The following is a 12689-nucleotide window of genomic DNA, read 5'->3' as shown; positions in this document are numbered from 1 at the left end:
GAGGGGTGGGTGTGCTGCCCGCGGGCTGGGAGCATGTGTGAGGAGAGGCTGCGTGCGCGCTCTCAGCTTTCCTTCTCAGTTACTTGTCATTTCTGCTTCATCTCTAAAATGAGCAGACCCGCCTGCTGGCTTGCGGTGGTAGAGGCGATCCCACCTTGGTGGTATTTGATTGTAGCCGAACGTGGGAAACCGTGTAAGAGAACAGTGAGTTGTGGAGGAGAGCAGATCGCTTTTTGGAATTAAAGACTATTTCTTCCTGGACTGAAAGCCTAGAGGTTTTTGTATTTAGCGGGGAGTGAATAAGGAATGGTCTTGTGTTATGGGTTCAAGCCATTTTCTTTCCAGTTTATGATTCATTTAATTAACTGTCACATGCCAGCAGAGGGTCTGCTTTGGGATATACTTGTTCTGGCAGAAAAAAGTTCTGTACTACAGACATTAAGTCACGAGTAAGTCAAAATGGTTCATTTCTCCCACAGGTCTGTTTGTTTTTACGTAGGTTGTGCTGGTGTCCTGAATTACCAGCAGGTTGGCTGTCTGGTGAGATTTTGTGTGATACTTTGTCAGGTGGTGATCTGCTGCTGCAGCAAGCAGAGTGGTTCGTCTCTGGTGAAGGAGCCAGATGGCCTGATTTGATGTGTTCATCTGATTGGAATCAGAGGGATCTAAATATGTGTAACTACAGAACAATTTAGAAGGCAGCACTGCTGTAGTGAAGAAGATAATTTAAATGTAGTCCATCCTCATATATGCTTGCTTAAAGACAGGTGAAGTGAGAAACATCTCATGGAGAGCTAACCTTGTGAAATCATCTCTTGGGATAAATGTATTGAAATTCTGATAACTGTGACAATCACATATACAAACATCTGTATTTGTTCTGAAGTGAATTTACAGAAGACACAGAAATAGCTGAAGAAGGTGAGGTCACTAATTGCCAGTCGCACATGTGTGTAGAAGTTAATACTGAGGGAGGAGATGATGATGATGACAACGATGATGAAGAGGAAGATGAAGACTGGGACTGGGATGATGAAGTGGGAAGACTCACAAAGCGCCACAGTACTGCTGGTGGATGCAATCCACAGGTATGTTGAAGGGTATTTTGTGAGCATCAAGGGTGCCCGAGAGCAAAAAGGCATTATTCTTCATTAGTATTGTGTTAAGCATAAATTCAAACAGAAAATTTTTCCTTGGGAGAATGTCCTTCCTTTCATTCTTGTTCCTCTGCCATGCCATGTGTATATATACGGTATAGCTAGAGCACTGCTTGATTTCTTGTCTCAAACCCTGTTACTGGATTAACTTTGTCACTGCAGTTTTCCTTCTGTTCCTTACCTTCCTCAACTTTCCTTTCTTTGTCTAGCCTTCTCTCTACTGATTTTGCTTACCTTTTGATATTTATCCTCTGTGTTTTTGAGCATATTCCTCATCCTTTCTATTTAAGACCATACCTGCTTGTCATTAGCTTTTCATTTCTTCCTCTCATTTTTCTGCTTGTTTCTGTCTGCTATTTCTTTTCCTTTTACACATAGAAAAAGTATTAAAGTGAAGGACTTGCAGCTCAATTTCCAGACTAAAAAGAACCCTGAGTTGGGGCACTTTTTTGGATTTTAACTGATGTGTCACCTGTATTTTCATTTCTTGAATTAAGTAACATCTGATGTTAATTCATTTCCTCACCTTTTCTGGTTTTCTTTCTTTAGCTCTAGGCATAGGCGTTTGAGCTGACTTCCAGTGATACTGTCTGTATTTCAAAGAGCTATTTAGAGAAGGCAACTTACATTAACAAATCCTTTGTTTCAGGCAAATAGACAGACCCCTAGTTGCTATTCAGCAAAAATATCTACCCCTACAGACAAGGCTTTAAGGAAATTTGAACATAAAATTAATTTAGGTGAGTATAATTGCATTGTCCTCTTTTATGAAAACAGATACCTCTCTGTGATATTCTCAGACTAATTCTGCTTAGTTTAAGCCAGAACTCACTGGAGTGAGTTAACAGTTGCCACACAGGTGAAAAAAGGGCTAGACTTCCTGTAATAAATGAAGAGGCTGCTGTCCTAGCCAGTGTATTTTGGTGTTTACCATGTGATGGAAATGGCAGCTCAGCTCAGCCTGTTAGGCTGTTGGGGCTAGCTGTGACTGGGGGCTTTTGACAGGGTAGCAAGCAGAAGTTGTGTTTTCCCTTATAATGAAGTGGTTCTAAAATGAAGGTTCAAAAGAGTGGTTCTGGTATATGCAGCCAAATACAGCAGCTTTTATACATTTAGCAATTAATCAAACACCATTTTAAATACATCATAGGGAAAGAATGCTGGAGCCTGTTACTCTTGAGAAAAATGGCATTTGATTGTGATAAGAAAAAGGCAGAAAAATTTAATGGTGAGGTGTTATCACCATTAGATAATAGCACCATTATAATATGGTGGCATTACATCTCCAGGTCTATGGGACTGTCTCACTCATCTGTGTACAGAGAGTGGAGAACTAGGTTAACTTTGGTATGTAGCTAAGCAGCTGTGCTTGTTACAGAGAGCTCCACCTGTCTTTGACATTGTCATGGCATATTGGCTGGCCACAGAATTACAGGGGCAATTCTGAAACTTCTTTGGGTTTTATTTTTTTTAAATTTCTTCTTACGTGTTTTTCAGATAAGCTAAATTTTGATGACTCTGTTATAAACAGAGTCACAGAAAAGTCTAGACAGAAGGAAGCAGACATGTGAGTATTACTCCTGGTTCTATTTTCAGTTAAATAATTTGGACCCAGAAGAGTAGTTCTTATTTCCTAGTGTCAACCTGAGTTTTGAATAAATTTGTTGAGAAAAACAAAATCTACAAGCAGTCTGCATGCAGTTTGCCTTTTGGTCTTAAACCTTTTGGTTTCCCAATCAGTTGCCTGAATCATTCCGAAGTTTTGATTCTTCTGTCACTGCTGCTGGTACCACATCTGTTTGTATTGGTGTAGTAAGATGGTTATCATTCCACTAGAAAAAGACTTTATTGCTGATACTCCTGTTTCTAAACAGAGGTCCTTAAGCAGTTGGGCTAAAAAGAAATTGGAAGCCTTTCAAAGGTTCCTCATGATGATTTGGTGAGGGAAAAGTACTTAAAATTTAAGCCTGCAGCTTACAGCCCTAGGCTGTTAAAACAGATACCATTTTCTCCTGAATAAGCGTCATTCAGAGGAGGCAAGAAGATACTATAAAAGTGAAAGGCACTGATGTTTATAGGTTTCTACCCCCTACTCTCCCTCCAGGAGAAACCTTTGCTTTTGTATAAACTGAAAGCCTTACTTCTGGAGGCTGTCATCTTGTCTTTCATAGAGAATGTCATGTTTTACTCTGAAGTGCTGAGTCCGTATGTGGGTTTGTATAATTTTATTTTCACTTTTGCTAGGTATCGAGTCAAAGACAAGTCAGACAGAGCAACAGTAGAACAGGTAAGTCCTTAATTCATCAGATTTATCTTTTGGCTGGAACAAATAATGTGAAATTGTGGAATCAATGGTAATGTGGAATCAATGGTGGTGTGGTTTAGCCCCAACTGGCAATGGAGTACCACACAGCTGCTTGCTCACTCCTCGTCCTCCCCCTTAATGGGATGGGGAGGAGAATGGAAAAAGGCACAACCTGTGAGTTAAGAGAAGTTTAATAATTGAAGTAAAATTAATTATAATATAATAATAACAATTAGGAAAAAGGAGAGGAAGAGGAATAAAATTTGGGAAGCACAAGTGATGCATGATACAACTGCTCACCACCTGCTGCCCAGCCTGTCCCTCAACAGTGGTTGGTGGCTCCCAGCCAGATTCCCCAGTTTAGATACTGAGCAGAATGATCTATGGTATGGAACTTCCCTTTGGATGTTGTTCAGGTCAGGTGTCCTGACTGTGCTCCCTCCTGGCTTCTTGTGCCCCACCTCACTGTCAAAGCATGGGAAAATGAGAAATCCTTTATTTAGAGTTAAGTGCTGCTTATCGACAACTAAAACATTGGTGTGTTATCAGCATTATTCTCATGCTAAATCCAAAACACAGCCCAGTACTAGCTACTAAGAAAAAAATTAACTCTATCTCAGCTGAAACAAGTTATCCTTCTTTGTTTCTTGTATGAAGGTTGTACTTGCTTCCATAAACATTTGTAGCTCATTTTTGTGCTTATCATTGTGTTTTGCAAGGCAGAATTCCATCTTAAGCTCTTACTAAATTCCAAAGCACAATAAATAGATGCTGGGTTTGGGGTTTTTCTTTAGCAAGACTGGAATATTACTGGCTGAAGGCCAGATAGCTGCTCTATTTCAGTTATGATAGCTGTGTATCAAGAAAGAACTTATTTTAACACATTGAATGCAACTGTGGGTGGGAAATCGTCCTCTTATGTCTCTTTCAGAGGTAGCTCAAGAACATATGCTTAGTTTAAAAAAAGAAAAAAAATAATCATGTTGAAAGAGAAAGTGCAGTATCATTCCAGAATTGTGGGAAAATTCAGAGTGGTTGCTGTTTGAATTATCATTTGGTCCGTAAGAATAGTCTGATGCTGTGGGTCCTTTAATATGGTGCTGAGACTGGACTGTGTTGTTAGGTTTTCTCCTCTTCAAAGACATCAATTATGCTGACTATTGCGTATTAAATTTGAGGTGTTGGATCCAAGGACCCGAATGATTCTGTTCAAGATGCTAACTAGAGGTGTCATATCAGAAATCAACGGCTGCATCAGCACAGGGAAGGAAGTAAGTTTTATTACAAATGGCATAATGGTCTTATTCTCAGCAAGCTAGGTAGAAGCTTATGTTGCTCAGAAGATGAAAGATGAAATACTTGGGTTTAGCACTATTTTTTTCTTTCTTGGTGTTGCTTGATTGGTAGGAAGTTATGTTAAGATAAAATGCAATTTATATTACAGCAAACAAGTTTCCCCAAATATGAAAGATTTCTCTGAATACTTAAATGTTATCTTATATTTGTGGATCATGTTAATTGTATGCTACAGCTGAAATTTTGGGATGGTTACGTGTATGTGTACGCATGATATTAAACAGTGCATGAAAAAAAAACGTACAAAGCCAAGTAATTCTTCCTTGCATGCATATCAAACCAGCTCCATGTGTCAGCAGACATGGAAGTATCTAAATGGTATGACAAAATTCTGTTTAAAATACTATTAAATCTTCATTGCTTTTACAAAATGAGCATGTTTGTGTGCTGTTATTATCAAGTAATATTGCTGATAATTAAAACCAGGTCACAAGTTTCCAAGTAAATTAATAAATCAGTCTTAGAATGCTTAGTCACCTGGGCTGATCTTGTTTTCTTCCAAGTCCTTGGATGCTGATTGAAGGCATACTTCCACCCTGTGTAGAGGTGTCAACATGAGATATTTGGGCTATGCTTTAGAGCCAAAGTAGTGCACAGGCTCAGATTAACCCTTTGCACAAGAGCTTGTTTCAGTCTCTAAAATGAGATCAAGGTGGAGTTTTGTGCATTGTTTTTGTCCCATATGCGTTGTCACACCCCTACCCTGTCTCCTGTACTTCCGGTACGCTGCCTCTGGTAGGAAGAGAAGTTGCCCTTATGCATTCAGCTGGGTGCTATGTAGAGGCTGGGGTGAGATCAGATCTTTTCCAGGTGTCAGAAAGAGAAAAGGAGAGAGGTTATGTTGGTTTAAAGAATTTTATTTAATGTTATTTCTTCCCTTTATAATCTGATAGGCTAATGTATATCATGCCAGTACTGCAAATGGAGAGAACAGAGCAATAAAGATTTACAAAACATCTATCCTGATGTTTAAAGATCGGGATAAGTATGTGAGCGGTGAATTCAGGTGAGTTGATTCCTGCCTGCTTTTACTGGGGAAGAGGCATTGTTTGAAAGGTGGTAAAGTCACTGGTGCTCCTGCTGCGTTGTTTGGCTAAGGGTCCCTGTTGTTTTTTACTTCTTTATTTAAAGATTTCGTCATGGATATTGTAAAGGCAACCCAAGAAAAATGGTGAAGACGTGGGCTGAAAAAGAAATGAGGAATTTAATAAGGTGATTATTCAAGTGTTTATTTTGGCATGAAAAGGTAACTGAAACTTTTAAGTTTATAGGAGGTACTTTCCTATTGCTAGGCTCAGCTATCCTACCTTCTAGGGTGTCTGGAGTATTAAAAAAAGTGTCGTAAGCTTCCCCGTGGGACAAAAAAGAAAAGGGAGGGAGGAATAAAGATACTCTTTCGTCTTGCTCTGAGCTTTTCAATGTCTGAACTCCCTGTCTGACATGACCGAAAAGTGAGGAAAAGCTAGAAATAGCTGCTGCTGAGTAATGGCATGCTGCATGATATAGGTTAATCTAGGATTAACCTGAACTGTGTAAAGATTCTTTGTCTGACACAGGAGTGCTTAGAGAAGGGTCAGAGCCAGAATGGTTGTGGGTTTTTTCATTTCCTAGTTGTTCTTCACAAATAAGAGTTGCCTGAGTAGAGGAGCTCTTACTGTGTATTATGTTTAAAGCAACAGAGTTCCTATAGGCGCAAGTGCAATGCGAATAGTAGAGTTGGCTTCAGTTTTCTGTGGCTTTGTTCCTGTGTTACAGGTTGAATACAGCCCAGATACCTTGCCCAGAGCCGATTATGCTAAGAAGTCATGTGCTTCTCATGGGCTTTATTGGTAAAGGTGATAGGTAAGTAACCTTAAAAAATCAAATATTTATTAGTCGCTTTCCTCAAAGGTTTATTAAAACCAAACCAACCAATCCTCTGGCTTTACCTACTATTACTTTAGGCCTGTAAAATTAGCAAGTTACACTTACATGTGCATGTAACTTTTAGAATACCCAGACATTTGCCAGCTACTACTGCAGACAATGTACATGATTCTGAAGCCTTGGCTGTGTGCAAAATGAATTCATAAATTAGTTTACTCAGAGATTAAGGCTGGAAAGGCTTGCTAGTCATACATGAAGATAGCTCATAGTTTTGTAGTACAAACATTTATGTGACATGGTCCAAATTAGCTCACAAAACAGAGGTCCAGTATCTTTGGCAAGCGTATACCATACTTTGTTGCCCTTCATGGTTGCTCCATGCACTTAGCTGCTCATACTGACTTGGTTGGCAAGTAAGCAGGGGGATCAGGTACAGAAACTAAAGTATTTGCAGCTGGGATGAAGAAGGAAGAAGTATTCACTTTCTGTTGTTTGTGTTGTAATTTCAAGGCCTGCTCCTCTGCTGAAGAATGCTCAGTTGTCTGACTCCAAAGTCCGGGAGCTGTACCTGCAAATCATCCAGTACATGAGAAGAATGTACCAAGATGCCAGACTTGTTCACGCAGATCTTAGTGAATTTAATATGCTGTATGTTTCTAAACTTTGCTCCAAGTTGTGACATCTAAAACATATGCATTGGCAACCTCTATGTGAAAGTACTAATCTACCTCTAAGGGAGGGTGGGGTTCCTTTTGTGACTGGGTTTTGTAACTTAATTAATTATGTAGCTTTTAACCCAGATCTGAGCTTTCTCTGTTTAAAAAACCGCCAAAACAAAACAGAAAAACAAAGAACAACCAACCATCAAACAAAAAACCCACCACCCCCTAAAAAAACCCTAAACTCCAAACAAACAGGAAAAAAGAAAGCGAAAAACCAACAAGCCACAACCCCTTCACAAACAAAAACCCCTCAACTAGAGAACAAGTTAGTAAGGTACCTTTATTTTTCCTTTTCTCACCCTACCCATAACACTGCTTTTTGTGTTCATGGGAAGATTATTTCTTTAATAATATGGCTCATGTAGAGGAGGGAAAGGTTTTACCCGAAAAAGCTGCTTTGGTTCTAGTATGTGAGGTGTATGTTAGAGAAATATGTTAAGATTGCTGGTTCTTAAGTTTGAAGCACAGTTTGTTCCACGCCCCTTTATAATCTCCCATAGAACAGTGGCAGAGATAGTGCAGCTCTGTATGTGTTGGTTTTTTTGGGGGGGTTTTGTTTGCAGGTACCACAGTGGGGACGTGTACATCATTGATGTGTCTCAGGCCGTGGAACATGACCACCCACATGCACTGGAGTTCCTACGAAAGGATTGTGCCAATGTTAATGGTGAGTGGGCTGCACTTAAACTCCGGTTCTGATAGCTGGTTTATTTAGGAAGGTGAACTGTGTTCACCTATGTTCTTTCAGGTATAACTAGCTGTAGAGGCTGTCAGACTTCCATTAAAATACTTCCTCTCCTAGGTTCTCATGACTTCCTCAGGGTACAGTGTACTGTGCCAAGTTCAGAAGAGTGAAGCCTATGCTGCCAGAAACCATCTGGCCAAAATGAGCTCCATCACTGGCAGTATTCAAGGCCAGATTGGACAGAGCCTTGGGTGACATAGTCTAGTGTGAAAAGTCCTTGCCCATGGCAGGGCTGTTGGAACTAGGTGATCTTAAGGTCCTTTCCAACCCAAACCATTCTATGATCTCAGAAGTATGATGGATCTGAGATCAGACCCAGACTGCAGCAGCGCCACCCCATTTTTAACTTCCCTTACTTAACGGACTGTGCAGACTTACTGATGTGTTTCTTTCTGTGGATGGAATCCACATCTGGAATTCCTCAGCTGGCAAGAAATGACCATGCGTTATAAAGTTCCCTGCACTTACTTGTCCAGGTCAGATGAGAGGATCAAGGCATGGAGTAATTCATTACAGATGTTGTCACTTGTCATAGTATTTTGATAAATAAGGTACCTTCATGGTATTTTTCTCTGGAAAATTTGATCTTCACGTGTGACCATGCATATTGTGTAACAAGACACACACGTGCTAGGGTGTGTTTCTCCCTGAGAGCAAGAAATCTGTCCCTGCGGGCTGCTTTTGTCCCCCCATTCTTTTCACACTGATTTCTTTTCTAATTTTTCAGAGACTCTTGAAAGCCTGTGGAGGTAGAGCTGTGTGTGTTTTGATGCTCTGTGTTTGTTGATAACCAGTGTGCTAGCTTTTCCTTAATCCTTTTCTGGTCATGGATTTCTAATAATGCCCTTCTGGCTCAGATACTTGCATCTTTGCTCTTTTTCATGTCTTTTAGCTTGTTCTCACTGGATATTCTAGTGCCTCAGTGAGCTGCAGTGGTTTTGGAGTTTTGTTTTCTGTCACTGCAGCTTTCTTTGTGTAGTCCTCCTACAGAGACTGAGAAACATCGTGCTTTATGCTCTGCCCTAGCTGCGATCATTGCAAAGACTTGTGGTTCCATGGGCACAGAGAGCTGCCTCCAAACTAAATTCTTTTTCTGTTCTTTCTATGATCAATTTTTCACGGTGAGAAATCTTCTGGGAACTTTAGTAGGATACGCTTATTAAGCAGTACACAGTATCTTTTGCTTCTGTCTTCTAGTATAGAAGTGCAGCCGCCGAATTCGGTTATACTTGACGCGAGGAACCAATTTTGAGTGTATTATTGAGGAAAAATCTAATACATTAGTGTCTTCCCTTTTAGGTAGATCATAATAAGGCTGTGCTGTGTTTCTTCTTGAAAGTGAACAGTTTTATTTCAGATGGCCAGAAGTCATCTGATAACTAAACCAGGTATGCTGCAGTACATGGTGCTGAGACTTCCCCACGTCATAGCTGGCTTGCTGTAACTGTCACTTTAACATCACAGCTGCATACGTTATATATAATTACTTACGATGTTTGTCTCTGCCCTTGTTTTCTGGTAGACTTCTTCCAGAAGCACAATGTTGCAGTGATGACTGTGAGGGAGCTGTTTGAGTTTATTACTGATCCTTCTATCACAAACGAGAACATTGATGACTATCTGTCTAAGGTAAGGCCTTGTTGCTTATGTCGGAAGACTTGAAAAATAAAATCAGACCTAGTTCAAGCTCTTTCATGTCATTTACTCTACATCCTGCTATTGAAGGAAGCTGGTACATGACATCACATTATAATGATCGCATGCAAAAATGCATACAGGTTTTTTTCTGTTTATACCATTATAGGATGACATCACTTTCATTCTGTGTTTTCTCAAAATGTCTGATCATGAAAACTCAAATGACTGTTTCAGGTGCTTTAAATTAGTTCTTTTGGCAATGAGAAGCTCTGCAGAAACATAACCAAGCTTATATAGAGAATGGGGTTAAAAATGCATATTTGAGCAGGGTGGGCTGAGGGATGAGAGGAGCAATGCAGGGCAGTGTTACTCCAAGGTACATGATCTGTGGCTGTCAATCTTCTGCTCCCAGTTACATGTTTTGTTAAAAAGGGCGAGTGTGTGTTTGGAGGAGCTGTTTAAATTAACACAAGAGAAATGGGGAACACATATGCCATGGTCAGAGTGGAGATTTGATATGTCCTTTCTGGTCAAGACCACGTGAGTGTGGTCAAAATACCAGTACAGTGTGGGGTTTTCCAGATGCTCTGTACTTTGTCATGTTGGGGGTCTAATGAGACAGAGCTGTGCTATGTGGTTCTCCTTACATGTGGTCCTTTTGCCTGCTCCATGTGTGTGCGAAGAGCCAAGTTCCAGGACTGAACGCTGCTCCTTGGGCTGGTATGTCCTGTAGTCATGCTGGGCCTGCCATAATTTGGTGCAGGAGGAACAGCAAGTACGTCTTCCCTGTTAATGAAGCGGATCGGCAGCTTCAAGTGTGCTTCGCAGAAACGTTGTTTACCATTAGGTGTCGCTCAAGGCATTGCCATAGGGAAAGCTGGAGTATTTGTGAGTGACAGCGTGGATGGAAAACAGGGAGAAACACAGATGGGAATGGTTAGCTGGCTTAAGTGATGCGATTCTGGAGTGATAGCTTCGTATTGTTTTATGTTTCTTTAGGCAATGGAAATAGCATCGAAAAGAACAGAGGAGGAAAGATCCAGTCAAGATAAAGTGGATGAGGAAGTAAGTAAGGATTTTTGCTATGAAATTAATATTAACATTAACCTTGCTTTTTCTAAACAATGAAAAATGTTCTATTTGGCAAAGTGTACAGTTGATAAGTAAAACATTGTTTGTGATGCTGAGATGTCTTGAGCTAGTTGAGATATGAAGCATTGAGGGATGCTATATGTAAAACCTGACAGTGATAAGGTTTTAGAAGGCAAATACTCCATTTCCTAAACCAGGGTTTGCTTGAACTAGGTCATTTGATGTATCTTCCAGTTCAGGTTCAATTAACAAAAAAAACTAAGTGGAGAGGTGGTTTTAGACCAGTGATACAGAAGCAGGATATTTGGATGCATGCATTGACCAAATTGCCTACCTAGCTCCAGTCACAGTCTAATTCAGTTCTTCCATGTACTTATTCTCTCTTGCTTTTACAGTAAGTGAAGCCATTTCAAGCCCGTTACAGAAAACTGCTAATGTTCTGGAAAGGCTTGATGTAAAGTAAACCAATTTCTATCTTAGTCTTACATGTCTGGTCCAGAAGTTATCCACCTTTCTCCCAACCCAACAAATAAAACCCCACAGCAACATAACAAACAAGAAAAACAAACAAAACCCCACCACCCAACTCTGTGTTGAGCAGAATTTCTATCACCGAGAACCTATTTGTACTGGTTTACAGGGAGTTTATCTTTGGAGTCAATACTACTTGATTTACCAGAGACTTCTCTTTTTCTCTTGGAGGTCTACAGCTTTTATTAACTGCTGCTGGCTCAAACTTGGCCAAGGAAAGACTTTTTGCTTGTTTGTTTGTTTGTTTCCTAAGATATCCTCAGCATACAACTCCTGAACTCTGGGGTCAGGTGCTAGTGTTTTGCTGCAAGCCCATTTTTTGCAAACCAAACTTTGCTTATATAAAGGTACTGGCCTGTAAGACAGCTGGTTTAGTAGCATCTAAGTTCAGTTTATTTCTCTTAGACTTCTTTTGTAACCATGGCTAGTTTGTGTTACTTCCTTCATCAAAAGAGTAGAGCTGATTGAGGGCAAGCTCTGTGCAGGTGGAAGCCTCTGCTCTTTGCACAGCACTTAGTCTAACAGTTATGATCATAAAGCGTACTGAGTTTCTACTGGAACTGAACTGATGCCGTGAAGAAGAGCAGCAGAATACTCCCTTCTGATCTGGTAGTGACTTAAGTTTGCTGGAGCACTGCTTCAAAAAGAGTGCATGACAAAATTTAAGCGTGGTGTTATTGGTACTGCAGTTAGGTTTCGCTGTACTATACAGGAACTATGTTGCAGGAACCTTTTTTGAGTTGGGTTGTAGGTTATAGCAGGTATTGTTATATAAAGAGATTAAGTTGTAACAGTGCATTTTAGTGAAGTATCCTCCTGAAGGCATTGTAAACATCACAATAAAAACATCAGAGGAAATCCTTAGAATATGAAATATTATGATTCAAGGTTAAGAGAAAGTTGGAAGGATTGGGGAAGTTTGTAAGTACCTGGTGGTAGTCATGGTAAGAAAGGAGCCTTATTAGTCATGATCTACCAATAATGTGTAGGTGGCATGCTAAGCCCCCTCCTGCAGAAAAAAGGTACTCTGCAGTTCAGATGGTAGTGGGTGACTGCCATGTTAGTTTTTAGTTTCCCTGAGCCATGAAATCCTTCATGATTATTCTCTTAAGGATGCATAATTAGGAAGAAAGAACATAATGAAACTATATGTAAGTAAGAAAGGCTGTGTTTCCTTTCACTCTATTAGGTGTTTAAGAAGGCTTACATACCTCGAACTTTGACTGATGTTAAGAACTATGAAAGAGATGTGGATATAATGATGAAATTGAAAGAAG

At 40.1% G+C, this 12689-nt stretch overlaps 1 protein-coding gene across 1 annotated transcript in view; it reads left to right on the top strand.

The window, feature by feature from the left end:
• Positions 1–886: 886 nt before the first annotated feature.
• RIOK1 (RIO kinase 1) overlaps positions 887–12689 on the top strand; it is a gene marked incomplete at its 5' end in the record, with an annotated part of 15202 nt that continues 3399 nt past the window's right edge. The window contains 13 exon segments of the mRNA XM_010019446.1: positions 887–1088; positions 1807–1897; positions 2655–2724; positions 3402–3444; positions 4641–4733; positions 5712–5824; positions 5950–6030; positions 6574–6660; positions 7195–7332; positions 7970–8073; positions 9674–9780; positions 10789–10854; positions 12602–12689. The exon segment at positions 12602–12689 is cut by the window's right edge and continues 17 nt beyond it. Of these exon segments, the coding sequence (XP_010017748.1) occupies positions 887–1088; positions 1807–1897; positions 2655–2724; positions 3402–3444; positions 4641–4733; positions 5712–5824; positions 5950–6030; positions 6574–6660; positions 7195–7332; positions 7970–8073; positions 9674–9780; positions 10789–10854; positions 12602–12689 (1283 nt within the window).

The sequence above is a fragment of the Nestor notabilis genome, unplaced genomic scaffold (assembly GCF_000696875.1).
Source record: "Nestor notabilis isolate BGI_N333 unplaced genomic scaffold, ASM69687v1 scaffold7918, whole genome shotgun sequence".
Lineage (NCBI taxonomy): Eukaryota > Metazoa > Chordata > Aves > Psittaciformes > Psittacidae > Nestor > Nestor notabilis.
Note: the sequence above shows the minus strand (reverse complement) of the source record. Positions and strands in the feature narration are given on the sequence as shown.